The sequence below is a fragment of the Xyrauchen texanus genome, chromosome 13 (assembly GCF_025860055.1).
Source record: "Xyrauchen texanus isolate HMW12.3.18 chromosome 13, RBS_HiC_50CHRs, whole genome shotgun sequence".
Classification (NCBI taxonomy): domain Eukaryota; kingdom Metazoa; phylum Chordata; class Actinopteri; order Cypriniformes; family Catostomidae; genus Xyrauchen; species Xyrauchen texanus.
In genome coordinates this window covers 32675917-32697577 of record NC_068288.1, presented here as the reverse complement: position 1 = coordinate 32697577, position 21661 = coordinate 32675917, and the positions used below count along the sequence as shown (strand labels likewise).

The 21661-nt window shown below is 38.5% G+C and overlaps 1 protein-coding gene and 1 long non-coding RNA gene across 2 annotated transcripts; both read right to left on the bottom strand.

Annotated features, from left to right (window-relative positions):
* Window positions 1–2360: 2360 nt before the first annotated feature.
* On the bottom strand, window positions 2361–8499 carry LOC127654203 (trypsin-like). Its single transcript, XM_052141280.1, has 8 exons — window positions 8374–8499; window positions 7480–7500; window positions 7212–7380; window positions 6823–7091; window positions 6579–6724; window positions 5017–5230; window positions 4786–4899; window positions 2361–3600 (listed from the first exon to the last, which is right to left on the bottom strand). The coding sequence occupies exons 1-8, from the start codon at window positions 8426–8428 to the stop codon at window positions 3596–3598; spliced, it is 993 nt and encodes a 330-aa protein (XP_051997240.1). The 5' UTR covers window positions 8429–8499; the 3' UTR covers window positions 2361–3595.
* Window positions 8500–17975: 9476 nt separating this feature from the next.
* On the bottom strand, window positions 17976–21661 carry LOC127654342 (uncharacterized). Its single transcript, XR_007971917.1, has 3 exons — window positions 21545–21661; window positions 19482–19623; window positions 17976–18804 (listed from the first exon to the last, which is right to left on the bottom strand). It is a non-coding gene; the product is annotated as an uncharacterized LOC127654342 (long non-coding RNA).

The window sequence follows — 21661 nt, the reverse complement described above, 5'->3', positions numbered from 1 at the left end:
ATGTGAGAGAACAATATGTTCTGCATGTTGTACCATCAACGCCGCAGCAGCCACTGCTCACAAACATGCAGGGAGGCCTTTGGCGACTGCCTCTAAAATTTTTGCAAGTACGCCACTGGTCTATATGTTCCGCAATGAGACTGAGGGAGGATTGCTGCTGCTGTGCCTGCCCCCTCGTGCACGTACAGATGAAAGGGTTCATCATGATTTGGTAGCAATGTCCATTTCAGCAGTCCACTTGATAGGTTCCTCAGTCCTTGAGAGTGTTGCTTCTCTCAGGATTTTGTCATATAACGAGCAGTTTGGCACCCATGCTCGCTAAAATGTCACTAAACCCAATAAGCTTTGCATTTGAGCCTTTGTTTTAGGGGGTTGGAAGGTATTAATCATCTTCACTCTGTCTGTGGTGAGACGTACTGTTCCTTTCTGTAGTTCATGACCCAGATTGATAGTTCAGTTTCACCCATTGCATCTTTTCTTTTGATGTCTTGAAGCCAGCCTTCGCTAATACATTGCACACAATAGTTGAAGCGGCTGTGCATGACTTGATGTCTGGGCAGAATGTCATCAGCATATTGCAATAGACAGGTGGCAGCTTGGTGTCCTTCAAAGTAGCGTGCACTACAGCAGAAAACACAGCAGGCGAGTCTCTAAATTCTGTTACTATTGGCCTCCATATGTGAATGCAAACAGCGGCTGTGCAATTGGCATAACTGACACTTGTTACAGGCAATGCTGTATTATTGGGCCAATGCCTTGTTCTTTTTCTTTGGAAAGTGGATACTGTTTTCAGTATACTGGTAGGTTAGAGCAGAGTTTGGCAACATAGGTCTTACATCAATAAGGCCCGCCTCATCTTTGTGGGCAGCCCATAGTGCTGGGTCTACGTTGAGCATTTCCTGTTTCGCAGCAGAAGTGTTGTCAGACGTTGAGCTGTAAACTTCTCCGTAATGTCCTGTATACACAGACTGACAATATACTGAGGGAAACAGCAATTGTAATGAGTTAGAATCAAAAGTTTTTTTTTCCAATTTTATGCATTGGATCACAGACCAGTAGGCAGAACGGAGAGTCAGGCAAAATTATGCATTTTAAACATGTTTGTGTTATCTGGAGAAGTTACGGTTAATTTTGGTGTCATATTACACTTTACAGGAATACCATTAATTTCCACAGAGTTCAGAGTGTGTCCCGTAATAGAGCCCTCTTAGCAATGCGCCGTTAATGAACTTTTAAATGCGCCCGTATCGATAATAAAGGTATGCGGTTTTATATAGTAATTCTTTGCATATAGCCAGAATCTCTGACAATGTTAGTGAAACGATTTTATATCCGTTTGGGCACTTGATAAAAGGAAATGCAGATGTTTTATTTTCATTTGCATCTTTCTTTGAATCTGAATCGAATACGTCCGCGGCTGCAGCGAATGAGTTACCCTTTTAAATTGTGTTAAATCGGGATACAACAGTGCACATGGTGTCGTTGGGAGGTTAGGGGTTAAAGCTTTGTTCACGACAAAATCATATTTAGGCAGCTTGTTTTGAAACAGAGAACGCTGCATGCATTTGATTAGTCTCTTTTTGTTCAGGACCTTTGTCCCAGAATGGTTTAATTTCTTCCACACCTCGTATGACTCTGTATATATAATCCCACTGAGGGTCCTTTCACCCTTTTTAACCATAGATTTGGATTTACTCATGAATTGATCTAATTCATTTTTCTTCTTCTTTTTCTTTCTCCTTTATCTGACCACCCAGCCAAATTGCTGATATATGGTTCAGTATTATAATCTTATTTATTGCAAAACATCCATAATTTTGGAGTTTCCTTCGATAGAGGACGGCTTATTTCCTGTCCCATAATGTCACCCTTTGAATAATAATAATAATACAAACAATTTCCCGATCAACACTGTTCATGCAGAACAATAATGCAGATCAAATTGTTTCCATCTTTTCCTTAGGACAATTCCCGTCCTCTTCTTTTTCATACCAGAATAAGTATATCCTTTAAACTACTGCTGCGGTTGTGGGGTTTTCCCTATATTATAATAGAGCAAAACCCTCCTTCCTATTTCATAATAGGGCAAATTCCTCCCTCTGAAGGGGCCCCCGAGCAGAGTTAATATAGAGCCAAATTAAACTAAGTTTTATTCAAACTCTCATCGGACAGGAATACTTGATACTTAAATCAGTCTTACCTGTCTGGAGAGATCCCGGACAAGCCACCAAACTGTTAAATAATTTTGTCATCCAATGTATTTAATTTATTTGTTGATCTGCAATCCCCATCTCGATACGGCTCAGCTGAGGGAAGAAAGAAATGACACAGACACCCAATGCTATCAAATCCTTCTTCAACGTTTATTGTTCCGCATTCGGTTATATGGTCCAGAAAAACCACATTCCACTGGACCCCCACCAATGAAGTAGTTCTTTACCTTATATGTGGGTGACATACATGTTTGAGCTATGTGTGAAACGTGAGAGTAGAGAGAAAAAACACATTCCTAAAGAACACATCCTTTGAACAAGGAGCAGCTTTGCTTTGTGATGACACAGCAAGCTACATCACCCAGAGTGTTACGAATGAGGCAGCGAAGCAGACGAGGAGAGCGGATCTAAATGCAGGCTCACTTTATTTAAACAGTCAAACCAATAAACACAAAGGAAAACCCTCAATGGGGAAATAAACATAAAACTAGGAACACGATGAAACAAAACTGAAAACTCGGGCAGGGAACACATACCAGGCTAACAACAACATTCAACAATTGACAAAGACAGAACAAAGAACCAGGGTATAAATACACAAGGACAGGATGATTACAAATGATAAACAGGTGTGAACAATGACACAAAATGGCAGTGATGACGGCAGGTGGATTGTGGGAAATGTAGTTCTAAACAATAGACTGGTGAGACACAGAACACAGGGCAGACAACAGGGGAACGTGACACAGAGAAGTTGTTGAGAAGCCTTAATTATTTCACAGGTGTGTGTAAATTTTACATAAGAATACCCATGAATCATGAGATCAGGCTGGACTGAGCTCCTTGGGACTATTATACACCTTTCACATCGCCTCTTGTTGGAGTGGATTATTACAGCAAAAGACATAGAAAGACAGTGTACTTAAGGAGTATTTAATTTAATGATTTAAATGCGATGTAGTATCAGTTATATAACACCGATCACATACAAGAATAGCATTAAATATTATTATTTAAATGTTACATAATTCCAAAATAACATGTCAAGCTATATTTAAATTTATGACAAAAAAGATGTAGAACAAAAACAAATAGTCTCAATGTTTGTCATTAGAAGTTTACAAGCTGATCACAAAAGCAGAAATTACATTTAAATGTAAATTTCAAGCAATTACATGCTGATATAAAGTATGGCAATTTTTTTAAATGTAAGAACTATGCTTGATATTTGCAAATCTTTTTTTAAAACCCTTGAGTAAAGTTGTATCAGTTCTGTGGCAAGCTGTTTTCACTGGTACTGGTTATTATTGCAGAGCTTCCAAAGTACAGTTGACCAGAGGTAGAATTTCCTTATTATGTGACTGGAGTGACAAAGTGTTTTTTTACACTGCAGAGACAAAAAACAAACAAAAATAAAATATAAGTGCTGGGATTAAGCTAGAGAGAATTCTGGTAGATAGACAAGACTGGATTCATGCAGCCATGAAATTGTTTAAGTTGAGTTGAATTCATTTTAGGGTGTGCACAAATATTTCCATACATATACATAGTTGTCACACTTTTTACTCCATTAATTCTTTCAGAATATGTTCATTATTGCTTGTAACTTTTTGTAGACACATACCTTATTGTCTTGGCTGCAAATGTTATTAGTGGAGCATGTTGTCACACTATATGGGTTAAGTTGCCAATGGATGTTTTTACATATATTTATAAAAAAAAATCTACGTGCTCAGGTTTTGCACTGAGGAGCCGAGAATAAGGTTCGGCCATTACAGTGGTTTGGTTCAGCATCGTGGCCGGTGGGACACAACGTCTCGTTCCCTCCATTAGGGAACCGAGGTTACAACAGTAAACTATGCGTTCCCTGTCTGTCACTCACTTCGACATTGTGTCGAATGAAGCGACACTTGGGTCCCCTATTCAATCACGCCATGCGCTGAACTGCGAACGTGAGCTGCTGACGCAGTTGCAAAATAAACTCTTAAGGAAGATACTCCCTTTTTTTTTAGTTTTTTTTTTAGAAGTGCTATCGAAGCACCCAGGGGCAAAGCTGCACTGCCGTGCAGAGAAGGAGAAAGCCGCTGATATGCCCCGTAGATCCAACAGCAGACGCTCTACAGAGGTGAGTGGAACAGTAGTGATCTCAGCTCGCTGATCGCACAACCACTTGGTGCCGAAGAAGAAATCTGAATGAATAGATGCACGATTCCCTCCTTTTATACCCGTATGTCCAGGGGAGGGACATGCAAATTCTATCTGCCAAATTCTCATTGGCCTTTTCTCAAGTTCAGAGGTAACCGAGGCCTTCAAGAAAGTCACCTAGTGTCGCTTCATTCGAAAAAACATCGAAGTGAGCGACAGACAGGGAACTAGGTGTTTGAAATCAACACATAAAACCACTGCAAGGAAAACACACATTTGTGTAATTGCTCTTATGACTCAAAACCACTGAGATATATCCTTTGAGACAACTATCCCCAGCACAAACCACATACTGAGTGACAACTATCCTCAGTCTCACCCATGTGTGTTTTAGTGTTTGTGTGTGTATGCAAGCTTTTGGACTCACTGGTACATCGCTGTGCATAATCTGTGCAGCACTTTAAGCGACAGCTTGTATTGCAGTTGCATCGATTGAGGATGTTGTAAAGCTCATTGCATCTTCCACGACAGGAGGTTGAGGCTACAACAAACGCACATATAAACAAGCATTGTTCAAAGAAGTATGTTTTGTTAATGTGTGTTTTATTAGTATATAAATCAATAAGACTGTGTAGGTGTGTGAAAGAGAGAATTTTACTTTGACTGGCAGAAGTGCATGAGTTTGGGGGTCTGAAGGTGACAAATCCCACCCGGTTCTGACCAATGGTTGTCGTGATCCAACTCTGATATTGAGACACACGGGTGTACACACCAGGGCTGTTGGGATCAGCACAGCCATAGCCCCAGCTGGTGATACCAGACTGAACCCACACTGAACACTGCTGGCTCACCATTGGCCCTCCAGAGTCCCCCTTAAGAAAGGGTACAACAGAAAAAGAAAGGGAGGGATATACAGCTTTTCAGTTACTGTTTATGCTAATGGTCTTTATTATTTTGGGAGGTTTTTTTCAGGACAGGACAGTGTAGGATGACAGGAAAGACTGGGAGAGAGAGGTGGCTATGGAATCGGTATTGACCCTGTCTGTAAGGCTACGAAACACACACAGCAAAGTTATTCTTCCTTTTTCACTCAGAGCTAAATAGTATAGTAGCAGTAAACAATTTGCAAACATTCAGACATTGGCCATGCCTCTGGGGGTGGCGTTGTGACATTAAAATTTATTATCAATGACACGCCTCATTATATGAATACATTTCAGGTGAGATCAGTACAATAAGCAGTCTTAACCACTCAGTGATTATTTGAAGTAATACAGATGCAGTACATAATGTGTAATTTGTCATGTTTACATTGTGCATTCATGGTGCTAATGCACTTACATGCTATACAGCCTTATTATGCTCTTGTTACCCTATGTTTTTTTTATCCTATGTTGACACTGATCCTACTGCAATGATGGGTGTATAATAAGGGCACAGAACATGTGAAAATGGACAGAATACTGACAAAAGAATGATGCTAAGAAGCATATCTACCTTTTGGCAGAAGTGGCTTTCGGCTGTAGACAGTGTCGTGCCGATTTCTTACTTCCTACTATGGTTTTGGTTAGGGGTAGGTGTGGGATGAGCTTGAGGGATAGGGACCAGTGACTCCCTACTATGGTTTGGAGTAGGTGTAGTGGTGGGCTTTAGGGAAATGGGTACCAATTAGGCAGTGGGAAGTACGAATATGGCAGGGAGTCAGATTTCGGCACAACACCGGCAACTGCACAACAGTGTGTTCATGTTGACTGATCTCGACTGAGCATTCGAAATCAAACCAGAAAAAGATGTAAGTGTCAAAGTAGGTGGAGTACCGTGACAACCCCACCTTGGCTCAACGGCAGTATGAAGGTGTTTATCAACCGGTATAAAATTTTCCTGAATGTTTGGGCTGGCAAGCTGTTTCTAACCACAGCAACAAACTTAAAAGCACTTTTTTGACCAGATTTTCTTCTAAATTAGGTCTCACCCATTCATTCTTCAATTTCACTGTACAGGTTTTGGTGCCTTAAGAGACCAGATTTTGGTCCTAACTCAATTTTGACAAAATGTGTAATTACTATGTTTTGAATTTGTGGGCGAGTATGCCCATTGTATGTCATGTGCCTACTGTCTTACAGAGCTTTTTAACATCAAACATGGACACTGAATAAATGAGGTCTTGATGGATGATATGGCATGTGTAGGTGTGCACACTCAAATGCATAGTTGTTATACCTGGCAGGTATCTTTGCCTCCCTGCAGTAAACCGGCACATATCATGTTGTTGGTTACAGATCCAGCACCCAGCAGATTATTACATTTAGAACTATCCACCACTGTAACCACAGTCTCCTGTAGAATCCCAGGAGCAGGTAAGCTCACTGAACATGTAAACACACAGAAACACACATGCAATCATCAATTTGGGATGTTAAAATAGGAAGTCTTTAAATGAATGATTGAGATTCTGGGTGTGTACCTCCAGCAGTAACATCTCCCCAGCCTGTAATCCAGCTGCTGGTGCCAGCTGCAAAGACACTGGTCTGAGCTGCCAGACACACAGGTCTAATATAGTCTGTAAAGGTGACTGGGGAGGATAGGCGCAGCAGAGTGATGTCATTGTTGTAGGTGTTGCTGTTGTAAGAGGGGTGCTTGATGATTGTTCTGACATTTCTTGAGGTTTCATGAGTGTTAACTCCCTGTTGTGTTCTCCTTCCCAAGTACACACGGAGAGTGGACACACTGATACTGAATACAGGCAGAGAGGTGAGGAAAAAAAGTTAAAAGTAAGCAGCAATAGGCCTATTCCAAGGACATTAAACCAATTCAAACTGAATCTGTGCATATTTGTGTCAGTGTGGCTCTAACCCAGGCATACAGTGAGCTGCCGTCAGCACCCACTCACTGTTGATGAGGGAGCCTCCGCAAAAATGTCCTCCATAGGTAGAGCTGTGCAAACTGACCTGCCATGGCCATGTCCCCTCAGGGGCATTCACACCACCCACAATTCGGGTGTTTAAAGGGGCAAGTCCACAAACTGTGGAAAATGTGGAGAGTAAAATACACATTACAGAAATATCTATTCAAACACCATGCGACTTCATTTTAACATCTAATGAAAGAGAGGTGCTCTTACCATTCAGTTGAGAAAGTGAACCTACAATAATAAAAAACATTAGTACACATTAAAAGTGAAGACATCAAGATTTTATGCATCTTGGTGACAAATATGTAGCAATTAAATGTTTCTATTCTATAAATATCAGTCCACTAGCTGAGATCATGTTTCCATTAATGATCCGGAAACAGACTCACTAAATTATAATACATAAATCAATAACTAGTCCTTGAAATTATATTTCACCTGGCCAGCAGATATGGCTCATAATGTAAGACATTTTCTTTGAAAGCAATGACACAAATTCTGTCGATTGAGCTTAACATGTATTGCACCTGGAATATTCCTGTAGGGTAATAACTGTAAAATGTCACTTCTTGTAGTGCATGCTGTAGAAATAGTATAGCATGTGTCACAAATTATTACTACCACAGAATCTGTTTTTTTTCACATGTTCAACTACTGCACATAGTATCTGTTGTGTCAATTCTCACTCCTCTTGAACTTTATTACCCTAAACTTGATGTCATTTCTGTTTACCTGAGTATGGTCATGTTTAAAATACTTATAATGCCATAGCACTTGCACTAAAAAAACATTATGTATAAACAGATAGAGTCTAAAATACTAAAATTGACCTAAATCAACTGAGTAGCTATACAATTTCATTTGAAATTTACATTTTAGGTCTGTATTTGGCTTTACTACATGGAAAATTAATGTGTTTATCTTCCTAATCATCTAATGTTCTACACAGAAAAAGTATTATTTGGGTTCTTCTTTTTTTCGCCAAAAATCCTGTTATTCATCAATGATGTGAATGCTTATGATTCTAAAACATGCTTACTATTCTTTCTAAGATGTAGTTACTATATAATACAGATAGCTGGTCCTCAAATCATGAAATCTTACCTTTGACGCATATGAGCAGGACAAAATTCACACACATTAACCTCCACATCTTCATTCCAACCCTCAGAAGCAGAGTGAATTTTGATTGTAATTTGGTCCTTTGTGACTCACAATCACTTTTATAATGTTGTGCCTCTCCAATATCTCATCTCGTCACTCATCTGCCCTTTTGTTTGTCAGGCTCCACCTTCATTTTCCTTATCATCATTCATTCTTCACATTCTTTTTTGTAATGCAAAGCTGTTGAATGTCACATCCAATCACTTTCATTTATTGAGCAATTTTTGCTTTTTTTTTGCTTTTCGTAAATGGTTATAACAGAAGTTGTGCGGTTATAACAGAAGTGGAATAATTTCTGTATTTATTCACACCTAAAATCACAGCTTACATAACCGGCAACATTGGTTACTTACAACAGATGTCACATGACCTTCATTATGTCCACATTGACTGTTTTTACCAGTGGTTGCATGCAATTCTCAACACTTGAGTATGTGATGAACTTCTTTTTCTTTTCTTTTTTTGTATAGCGCTTTTCACAATACTCATAACAAATACAGTTGCTGTCAGATGTTGTCATCATAAAAGTCATACAAAGGACAGGTGACTCTATGTGTTGAAATGGAGGTTTTTGACATTTTGGAAGTTTCACATGAATGCACAAGAATCTAAAGGCCAAACACTCTGAGAGTTCAACTGATTGTGTTCTACCATCAACCTCATCCATACAGTATAAAGTGACTCTATGTGTTGAAATGGAGTTTTTTTACATTTTGGAAGTTTCACATGAATGCACAAGAATCTAAGGGCCAAACACTCTGAGAGTTCAACTGATTGTTTTCTACCACCAACCTCATCCATACAGTATAAAATAAGTAAATAGAACTCAAATTCAAAATATGTCTAAGTTCTGTAATTATGTAAAATAGATTTTAAAAACGAATTATTTTTAATATCAAAGACAGCTGTAACTTGAAATATTCTCACATGTTTGTTTTCACTTTTAGCATGTGGACATCAATTGCCTGCATGTGTGAATGCAAATATTTGAGTTCTGTTATTCATATGTAGCTTTAAATATCCAGGATCCCTTTGATGTTTCTTTAATGTGGTTATCTAATGGCTGTTCAGATGTGATCAGTCTGGCTCCCAGGTTCTGCTCCACTTCTCTCACCTCCAACATCATTGTTGGTGGCAATGTCACAATGTCATGGATTTCAAGATCCGGCAAGATAAAGAATACAAAATCCTGTATATCAGCCTTGGAATAAGCCTTCTGTCAGCCTGTCAACATTGTATTTTCTTAGAATTTGTTCATCAATCAGAGATTAAAAGGCAACAGAGTAGACTGTAAAAGACTAAATATAAGGACATACAAACATAGAATTACTTTGTTGTCTGTGAATCAGATTAAACTGTCATTAAGTACTTTGTGCAATGGCACAAGGATGACACAACAGGATTGTAATCTTGACAACAGTCTCTCTTTTGGTTAGTTAGTGATTTTACACCAGGCCACCATCCATGGCTATTATCATGGTAAAAAACAAGTAAAAATATGCTAAAAGGTAGAGAAATGAAAACATATACGTTTTTTTTATTTATTTATTTTCGACAATAACTCTGAAAAAACTGACTCAGGTTTGACTTTTTGTTAAAAATCTCTTCAACATTTTACTGAGTAAAATAAAATCCTAAAAGAAATAAAACCAGCACAATCCCTGATATTAAAAACTTGTGTGAGTCTGGAATGTCCTATCTGGCAACGGGTGTAAATTATCTGATCCCAGCGATTACTGAAATGAAAGCTATGTCTTTTGCCCACTACAACATTGATTTCACATAATTTGTTTGTAATGCATTGATCCCATTCTGTTTGCCATTTGCTAATGATGGAAGAGATTATGGTAGGTTTCAGATCTGAGGGTAGTATGGAGCATTTTTTAAGATCTGTATAAAGTGCTTCTTTAGCAGCAGAGTCTTCTTTTTCATTTTTTCCACAATCGCCAGGTATCCAGCAAAAGTAAATATTAAAATGTTGTGCCTCCAGAGCTGATAATTTGGCTAGAATCTTTACAAAGGCTGGGTGGTCATTTTTGTCTGATGCAAGTGCTTGAAGACATGATTTTGAATCCGTTATTATTAAGAAATTTCTCTGTTGTGTGGTCTTCATGTAATACAGTGCTAGAATAATAGCTTGATACCCACATTACTGTCACGGACTCCCTCTCTCACTGCTGACACAGCGCTCACTCTCCCTGGAGTTCTGATCACACCCACCTGCACATCATTAGTGACTAAATAAGGACTGCATTTATACCAAGCTTTCACACACACACTCTGTCTGTCACCGTCAATGTTTTCCCTGAGACTAAGGACTTCCTAGTTTTGTCTAACTTGCCTGTTAATATACTTACCTTGTTATTGTTCTCCTTGTAAATGTTTCATGTTGGTACATCCTCCATTATGTGTACATGCATACAAATGATCAGTGCAGAGGTTAGCAGTGTAAAACATTAATTCAGGCGTGATCAGTGTCATTTGCTATTACTTTCGCAAGACGTGCAGAGGCTGTGAGTAGATAGGCAGAGGATTTTGGAGGCAATATGTGTTAACTTAGTGAGTTTTTTGTTGGCAATGGTTAACATTGTGAAGAAACAAATGGAGCAGTGCAACAAGATGGACTACATTATGCTTTTATAAAGCAGCAGCAGAAGGTGGGGGGCAACAGACAGAGCTCCGAGTTTGCATATTACATAACATATTTGCTATGAATGTTTTTGTATGGCAGTGATATCTTCATCGAAACTTAGTTTATTATCCAAGATACTTGAAACTGCTGATCTGTTCAACTGGCTGCCCGTAGATAATGGTTCAATCCAGGGTGGGATGTGTTTGATGGGTGAATGACCAGTTCTTTTGTATTATCCACATTCAGTTGGATGTAGTTGCCAGAGCACCGCTTTGTGAAGTGAGAGATTGAGTGTTGGTAGGCTGTAACAGAGTTCTTGTCATTGAGTAGTCCCAGTATGGCAGTGTCATCAGAGTAGTAGTAGTAGTCCTTTATTGTCACATAGTCACAAGTACCAGTGAAATTGGCCATCGACCTGTCCATAACATACACATGACAAGGGGGTAGACAGGACAGGAAGACAGGGAATTAAAAAGAAATACAGCATGACATGAGGAGAGGTGAGGATAAAAAGGCAGCCCCCAGACTATGCTCCTTAAGGAGTACAGTGTGGGAACAGGAAAAAAACACCTCAGCAACATTAGCACATAATCAGTACACTCTACAACATGAACAAGACTTGCAACAGGGGTGGGGATTGGGGGGTGGAGGTAGCCCAGTACAGGCAAGCAGCCATCCGGTCCTGCAGCCATTCTCGGCGCTGGTCACAGACCCGCCTGTCAGACTGGGGGTGCAAAGCAGCGAAGGCGAGGAATAGGGTACAAGACAGTAGACTAGACGTGACGAGAGGAGCAAAGCAGGGAAGGTCAGGGGAGGGAGAGGGTGAGAAAATGTGACCGCCTTCGTTGAGAGCCAAGAGAGAAGTATTTGTTAGTATATGGTGACAAATACTACTAGTATTTGTCTAATACTACTACTAGTATTTGTAGTATATGGTGACAGGTGACTGACTAATGCAGGGACTGAGGACACAGCCCTAAGGGGCACCGGTGTTGGTGATGATGGTTGAAAGGGGAGGGATCTCAGCAGATCTTCACAGGCAGCGGAGTAGTTTTGTTTGTGGGTGTCAAACCATGTAAAACAACTGTTCAGGGAGTTAGCAAAGGTGGTGAAAAAAACTAAATATACATGTAAATTTAACAACAGCTTGACAGAAGAATTTAATTTCATATCTCGAAGGCATATCTACAATGCCCACGCCTTTTGCAAAGTGTTTCACACTGATTTTAATATCGGACACGGTGGGAAAAAGGACATTCAGCATGCAAAAAGTAAGCAAAAGCAAGCGAGAGATGAATAAGTGCTGAATTGTTTTATTTGAATTTAGAATGTTGAAGTCCCCTTGCACCTGTATGTTAATCTAACTCTTGCAGTAATCATTTATCATAGAAATGCAGCCTGTTTTATTCAGTAGTGTGCTGATTGGAAAGTCAAACCATTGATGAGACCTGCATCGTGACCGTTTTAGCATGTAAATGGGTAATGTTTTTAGAATAAAATAAGTAAACTCGCTCACTTTATGACAAGCATTAAAAGTTCTAATATTTTTTATTAAAACAGAACCCTGATGTAGAGAGTGTTCAATTGAATAATAAATTAACAAGGAAGAAGAGATGGTAAAATAAATCATTTCTTTATAATAAGTTCAGCCTTTATTCAGTTTTTAATGCCTGATGGAAAAGAATCTTTTATAGCCTTTTTTGCAGTTATAAATTAACCATAGCAATCGTTTGCATTTCGTATTTGGTGAAGTTTTTGAAATGGTATAATTTGCTATGGAGATTAAAATACTGGTCAAATGTTTTGGTAACACTTTACAACAAGGTTCCATTCATTAACATTAGTTAATGCATCAAGTATCATGAACAAACAATGAACAATATATTTGTTTATAGCATTTATTCATGTTTATTAATGTAAGTTAATACAAATACAATTGTTCATTGTTAGTTCATGTTAGATAATAGTGCATTGAGTAATGTTAACAAATACAAATTCTGAAAATGTATTAGTATATGTTGAAATTAACAATAATAAAGATTACATTTATTTTAAAGTATTGTTCATTGTTAGTTCATGTTATCTAATGATGTTAACAAAAGGAACCTGATTGTAAAGTGTTACTGAAATCTCTAAACTTTCAACAAATAGTCAGATGTATGTACAGGAAATCAAGTGCAGATGTTACGCATAATTTGCCTGGTACATGATGGCATCAACTGTGTAATGTTCTTCTATATATAGGCCTAAGCACTGTCACAATAATTTGGTCTGTTTTGTGTTTACCTTTGAACAGTCATTGTCATTTTTCATCATTGTACAGTTCATCATCACATTGTTCCTGTAATAATTGTTACGGCAGTCTTTTGCACATGATGACTTACAGGCAGTCTTAACAATTGTATCCGCATTTCATTTATGGCTGCTACTGGCTTACAATACGTCATTGCACATCCATGTCCCTTACTGACAAGAACCATGGAAGTGCCTCTGTGTTGAATTTGGAGTTTTGCAGGTTATGTCATTCTCTATGAATAGTTTTTTTTTTTTTTGTTCTTTTCGCAATTAGTTCTTTGCATTTTTAAGTACACTTTTCCCAAAACTATTAATTTGGTTTTCACGACAGCAGTCTCTGTGGACTCAACTCTGGGTCAGTTATCATTGCTTTCTTTGACAGAAAATGCATTAAATTTGACATGACACTCAGTATTGGAATTGCTCAGGTTTTATTTTTTGTTTGTTGGACGTAATCTATACAAAAAGAATAATATATGTCACACAATTTCTCACAGAGTGACTAAATATTATTGATTGAGTTATGATATGGTCAAATGAATTGATTTTCATGTGATGTTTTGATGGTTTTAGTGAATTTTACATTTTGGAAGTAAGAGTAGCTAGTGTGTTGCATGTTGGCAAAGAAGTTTTAAAAGTGTTCTCACTGTTGATAAATGCACACAACTACTGGTAAAAACAGTAAATGTGGGCATTTTGAAGCATTTCATCTGTTGTAAATTGCATACTAAGTGAGCTGTGATTTTAGGTGTGAATAAATAATGTAATGTGGTTTTTTTTCAAATGTAATTTGGTGCAGTAGTCTATTACTGTGCTTCTATGTGACCACTGTAATCACCCAGACCTCCCATAACAACGGTATGTGGCAACCCAATGACAAAAAGAGAGACCCGGGTATGGTGCGGGACCCACCTTTGTGGTGGTAGCTCATGAAAAGAACAATGGCACGCTCCTTCCCTCCGTAGTTCTAGGGACTACTCCTTGGGCAAGAGAGAATAACCCTCGAGCCTCCCATACAAAGGTCACAGTTGTTTATATACTTTTATTTAAAAAAATATATATTTCAATTTATCTCTCTACTGTCCTAGAGCTTGCCAAACTTTTTATACCATCAATGTCTACCTCTCCACTGAGTAACAACACTGAGTAGTTAAAGTCCTAGCATCCCCTGCTACTCGTAAAATATGGTAAAAGGGCAACTTGTTTGCCATGAGTTGCGACCTGTTTCGGTGGAGGAAGAAATCCTGGCAACTGAGAAATGTGGTTTGCTGTGGCTTCCATTATTCCAACACTGTGTTTTGGCTCCTATTTTTATCTAGATGGGTGATTGGGGAAAGGACCGTTCCTATCAGTCAGCTGGTCAAGACATGCCCTGGTAATACTATGTGATAAGTTAACATCAGCTATATTTTCAGTATCCCCAGAAGGCGTTGGCTATGGGTAAAGCGAGTAAATAAAACATCTCTCGTTCTTTGTGCTCGAGTATACCATCCCTATATCCCTGGTGCATAATCTGCAGGATTTCAGCAGATTAGCCTGATAAGGGACCGGGTGAGTATGATCACGACCCGGCCCCGCCCTCCGCCCTGCCGCAATTACATTTAGACCTGGACATGGACTGCACTTCTGAGAATCAATGTACTTCTACATCTAACAATGATGATTGGCCAAAATGTATAATTATTTGTGGAGCAGAGGGGGGCGGGGCCGGGCTAGAATGTCGCACGCCCGGTCCCCAATCGGCCTGATGGGGCGTGCGAGGGATAAAGGTGGCCGGTGACGACGGTTCGAGAGAGAGGGAGGATTACGGGCAAGTCCGTCATGTGTGTATTTATGTTTGTGTGTTTTGGTTTTGAGTTTAATTGTTTATTGTTAATTGTTAATTTAATTGTTGAATTGCCGGTTCTCACCTCCTCCTTGCCCATTTTAACCCCTTTACATTGGTGCCAAAACACGGGAAGGAGGAGGGATGCCCGTCGCAGAGTCCTCAACACTGCCGTCCACCCAGGGGGCCGCCGCTGCCATCTGCTGGGTGACGGAGTAGCCGGCCGCCCGGATGCGGGGCGAGTGGGGACTGGATTCCCCGACCTCCTGTAGCGATGGAGCCTCTGCCAGGGGTGGAGGAGTGCCCTGCCGTCCCCCAGAAACGCGGAGGGGTCGAGGGAAGACAGCCTTCCACGAGGGGAGGAGGGAAGTAACTCCCCGATCGCCTGGAGCGGTAGGGCCGCTGCCAGGGGCGGAGGAATGTACCCAGGTGCCGCCAGAAAAGCGGAGGGGCGTTCTGTCCACTGGGGGTCAGAGGTTTGACTCTGGTTTGCCCGGAGAGGAGTGGCTGTCGTCCGCCGGAGAGTGTGGCGGAGTGTTCGAGGACTGCGCGACAGTACATCAGAGAACCGGTGAGTGAGCTTCTCTCTCTCGAACCATTGTCACCGGCCGCCTTTATCCCTCGCATGCCCCGTCAGGCCGATTGGGGACCGGGCGTGCAACATTCTAGCCCGGCCCTGCACCCCCCACTTCACATTATTGAATCTGCATCATCCGATATGCCAATCATAAATATATGCCATTCACAAGTAGAGGTCGACCGATATTGTTTTTTTCAGGCCGATGCCGATCTTTTGAAATCCGGGTCGGCCGATGGCCGATTAATGCTGCCGATTTATTTTGGCCGATATTTGGCCGATATGTGCTTCTTTTTAACCTCTTATTTGAACCTTTTATTTGAAAGATAAAATGTAACACAAATTATTACTTAAGATAGACAACATTTCTCAACAAATGCATTTATTGAACACTTGACCAATCTGCACTTGTACACTTAAAATTTTAAATGTATAATGTAAAAACATTGTATAAATATGTATAACAAATATATTAAATAAACAAAGCAGGTGTTACGAACTGCTCCGAGACACGAAGGTTGAGATCCAAATGCAGCTTTAATTAAGGGGCAATCCAGAGACGTAACCCAATATTCAGAGCATCCAAGAGAAGCACAGGCATAACTAGGGATGGGTATCGTTAAGGTTTTAATGGTATTACTACTCTTACTGATACTGCTTATCGATCCGGTACTTTAACGGTATTCTTAACGGTTCTTTTTGTTATATATATATATATATATATATATATATATATATATATATATATATATATATTACACAAATATAAACGTTATATAGGCACAGTGATTTAATTTCAGGAAGGTCTACTAACATTACTGTTCAGGTGTGGTCTAAAAATAAATCTAATAAAGTAATCAATTGTAAAATAACACTGCATGGTTTATCATAGATAGATTAATGCTTATTAATGCAGAGGTTATTCATTCAAGAGCTGTAAGTGATTTTCTCTTTGCCTTTTATTGTTTGATTTGCAGTAATGGCTCAATCGTCACGTTTAATAGACAGCTTCCCCTTTAAGACCGAGTTCAGATCTAATAGGCTCCTGATGCAGCATATTTTCTCCCCAACTATTTCCATAACTACGTCCATTTAAGACATAAACTGTGTTTAAGTGAATCTCCAAGCCGGTCGTTTTGACATATTTTTGTGTATATTTGATCGTTTAGACGCATGAAACCCAAAGTAGCCTATACGTTGCTTGTCTCCCAGCTAACACACGACTTCGCAGTTACGTAATCTATTCGTACTTTTTGGTAATTTCATGACTTACCATCTGACAACGTAGTCTCGACGTCGCATGTCAGTAATTTTATTACCATCAAAAATTACCAACTGACAACGTCGTCAGTACGGTCTCCTAAGGTAACAAAATAACCAAATACGTCCCAGTTAAGTGATGTTTTGGTAATTTCATGACTTACCATCTGACAACGTAGTCTCGACGTCGCATGTCAGTAATTTTATTACCATCAAAAATTACCAACTGACAACGTCGTCAGTACGGTCTCCTAAGGTAACAAAATAACCAAATACGTCCCAGTTACGTGACGTTTTGGTAATTTCATGACTTACCATCTGACAACTTAGTCTCGACGTCACATGTCAGTAATTTTATTACCATCAAATAACCAACTGACAACGTCGTCAGTACGGTCTCCTAAGGTAACAAAATAACCAACTACGTCCCAGTTAAGTGACGTTTTGGTAATTTCATGACTTACCATCTGACAACGTAGTCTCGACGTCACATGTCTGTAATTTTATTACCATCAAGTTACCAAGTACACACTATTTAAATATGAAAGATTTTTTTTTATTTTTACCATACAAACAAATTTTTTTGGGTCATAGTCTTTAGGGAAAGACTAAACAAAATGACAATACAACTACACAACAGGCTTTAAAAGTTTTATTAAAACAGGAACAAATGGAACAACAGAACAAAGTTTTGTTACAGCATTAAATGTTGCATGACACTGCAATGTTGATTTCACTTGGCAATTATTTAGATATTAAAAGTAATTAATAAAAAAAATATATATAATAATTAACTGATAAATTATTACAGCTTTTACTCTACTGGTGGTCTTAAGGGCTTTGTCGATCTTCTCACAGTGTTCCATGAAACAGAGGCATACATGTTTGGAGTGACATGGGAAGTAAATAATGAACAATTTCCATTTTATATTCCTATAAAAAAATTTGTCACTTGTAATATAGAGTACATTTTATATAGGTTTATTACATGGCTTGTAATAAACCTATATAAAATTTACTCTAAGGATAACACACCGTTGCCATGCAAAGCAGAACGTTGCCATGGACACGCAGGATTCTAACCGTAGAGACGGAACAGACTATTTTCTTTAGCAGAAGCTATACAATTGTTTTTAAATCAATAAACTCCTTTTTAAATCAATATTTTGTGTCAAATTATTTATTTATTTGGTAGGTAACCATGTAATAAGCGGGATAATGTAGAGCGAGGCAGTTGTTATAGTGAATACAACCCCTTCAGGCTGATTCAAGACCCCTCCGCTTCCTCCTGATCAGCCTGTCGGGGTTGTATTCGCTATAACAACCGCTTTGCTCTACATTATCCCTTACTTATTATTTGCAGTTTCAAGAATTTATTCAGCACGTGTCCTACATAGACCTACATAGCCAGTTAGTTTGGTTTTGCACTTTTCCATGGACACTCAGAAACGTTCATGTTTAACTAAACTCTGGTACTTGTGTTGTATTTCATCTGCCTCTGGTAAAGAAATTAAGTAAAACCCCTTCTGCTCTTCCTTGTCAGATATCCTGTTTATCTGTTGTGCTCACACGTGTGTGTGTGTGTGTGTGTGTGTGTGTGTGTGTGTGTGTGTGTGTGTTGGATTGAGTATGTATATGCCCTATTCAACTATGACACTGATTAATGCATATAGACACTTGTGTCATTAACCAGCTTTCAGCCATCTGTGCCTTTCCTGTAATGCTGACACTCGGTCCTTCCAAACCAGCCAAATGAGGAAATCTTTTGCAACAGATGAAGACCTGTAAAATAATGATAGGATATTAAATTAATAATGGTAATAATAATAATAATTATTATAATAATCATTATCATCATCATCTATTATTTATCTAGCATTTATTAGCATCTTGTTTCAGGTGAAGAGATGTGCCTTTAGCTTTGTTACCACGGACGTTAGAATGAGGAAGTGTCATGCAGAAGGGCAGGAACATGACACCCTACAGAACCAGGGAAATTAATCATTAAAAGTATAAATGTACTTGTTCTTAGTAGTCCATAATAATAGAGCCGATTTTACTCATTGAGAGATTTATTTGTGAGGGAATAATTATCTTAATTTTATTGGAGCCTTACACATTAAATAATGTAAAAATGTTATTAATTTAAAAAAGAAATGTGAATTGCTCATTACAATAGGCCATATTCTTGGAACTGAAAAAGTAAAGCCTGTTCAAATACACAAATTAGTGAACATTTGTAATAATTAGGAATTGTGTAACAATCATTTTATTTATCTATTAGACATTTCATTTAATTTTGCCTGCTTTGCCGTTTCCTTTTTAATTACATGGTGTTATGTTGCTGTCTTGATGCCAGCCAATCGTTGCATTGCTGATCATGGTATAAACTTTAGAGTATTGATACATCAATACAAATGCACACAGAAGGGCACATGGGTTTCTGGGCAGAGACTTACCCAGAGGTGGACAACCTCACTGTACGCACCAATGACACATTGTGTTGAAGTGACCAGAAGTCAGGAGACTGAGGACATCCAAATGTCTCCCTTCTTGAGCCACCCATTGGACATTGTAGAGAAGTTTCCAAACCAAGCCTGCCTGGGTGTAATGAAAAACTAAATTTAGCAAATGTATGTATTTTTCAGACCATTAATTAAAATTGAACAATTCATTCTTAGAATTAAACTGTATAGGGCCTTCAAAATGAGGATACCAAAATAACATTTAGTTAAGAACCAGAATTTTAAAAGGATATTAAGACGTCTTTAATATTTCTTGGAATACAATGCAACAAAAATTGCTAGTCAACAGATTTTACTAATAGATCTACAAATCTCTGTGTAAAAATAAAATAACTATGCTGCCATTTCTCTAAAGGCAGTTGTGGCCTAATGGTTAGAGTCAGACTTGTAACTCAAAGGTCTCAATACAGACAGGAAAAAACTGAGGAGCCCTTGCTCTTTACCCACTGTTCACTACTCCTAATGTGTAAACTAACTTGGATGGGTTAAATGCAGAGGCCAAATTCTGAGTATTTGGCCTTCACATTCACTAAAGTAATTTTTACCCCTGTAATTTTGGCTTCATCTCAGATGAAAATAGTACAAGAAATTACTTGTCACAGACAAAGTTGATATTTTTATGGACGATCTTATAGTTGAACACCTCCAGAGGGACAACGCAAAAAGAGCCGCAATTCAGGTAAAGACTTTTAAGTGTTTGTATTTTTTGCCTTTAAAAATATTTAGAATCATACAAAGACAAAAATTTCCAAAGAAAACAAAATCATGTTGTTTAAACCTTTTTAAACAAGACTATGAGTAATTTTTCCCTATTAATACTAAAAGAATTTTAGTAATAAAACAGTAATATTAGCAAGCCTGAAACTAGAACTGAACCGGCTGATGCTGACCCTGGATTGACGTCTTGCATCTTTAATCTAAAGGTAGGTGGATTATAAAAATGTTTTAGAAGGAGGTATTACAGTGGAACAGAAATACAACACTTCCCAAAAAGACCATAAAACAATTGCTCATACAGAACACTGTTGCCAGATTGAGGAACCAGAAAATGTGAACATATCACACCAGTCCTCAGATCTTTACACTGGCTTCCAGTTACATTTAGATCTAATTTATAGCATCTTATCAACTCACTGTGATCCATTGTGTGCAAAACATTTCTTCTCCCTCTTCGTCTTTCTGTCATTTTCTCCTCTGCTAAAAAAAACTCTTAAGCCTCTTAAAAGTCCTCGTCCGTACTCCTAACAATTTTGACCTTAAGACCTCTTTTAAGGGTTAAGATGCTTTCTGAATTACTTTACTAGGATTTTTATTTAGTTTTAAGAGTAAACAGTAACACCCACATTTCTAAGAACTTTCTTAGGATTTTGTCACTAGGAGCTACTCTTTGCATTAATAATTTTTACGAATACGGGCCCAGATGTGCTCCTACAGTAGTCACATTCAAATCTAGACTCAAAACACATCTGTTTAGATTATTTACTGAATAAGCATTGTGCCACTGTTCGTACTTTAATTATTCTTATTTCTTTTGATTATTTTAATTTCTTCTATGTAAAGCACTTTGAATTAGGCTACCATTGTGTATGCAATGTGCTATATTAATAAACTTGCCTTCCCTGCATGTTTCTGTTGTACTGAAGGGTTCATTCTAAAACCTGTAGAAATTTCCTGCACATATTGTCAATGTATAAATAAAACAATATCTTCCAAAAAAAAAAACTGCAGGATTCCTGTACGTTATTTTTGTATGCAAAACTGTTTCATTCAAAACTAATTAACATTTGGATGCACCTTGCACTTCTCTTACATGTTTGATTTACTTTAAATTCTATGATAGATTTCATCACTGCATTTAAAAAAATTATAAAGCTCCTTTAACAGGGCCGCGTGCAAAACGCGTTAGACAGCTCAGGAAAACGCTCACAATCCCACAAACGATCACACTATGAAAAAAACATACATTTCCACATATTATTCCATATCATTCTACTTACTTCTCAACCTTTTGCACATCAAAGGCGAATGCTTCCACCATAAAGGCTGCCACGCGTTGATAGAGTAAACTCCAGACAGTAAAAGGTATAACTCGCGTCTGTGGACTAGCTGATTCT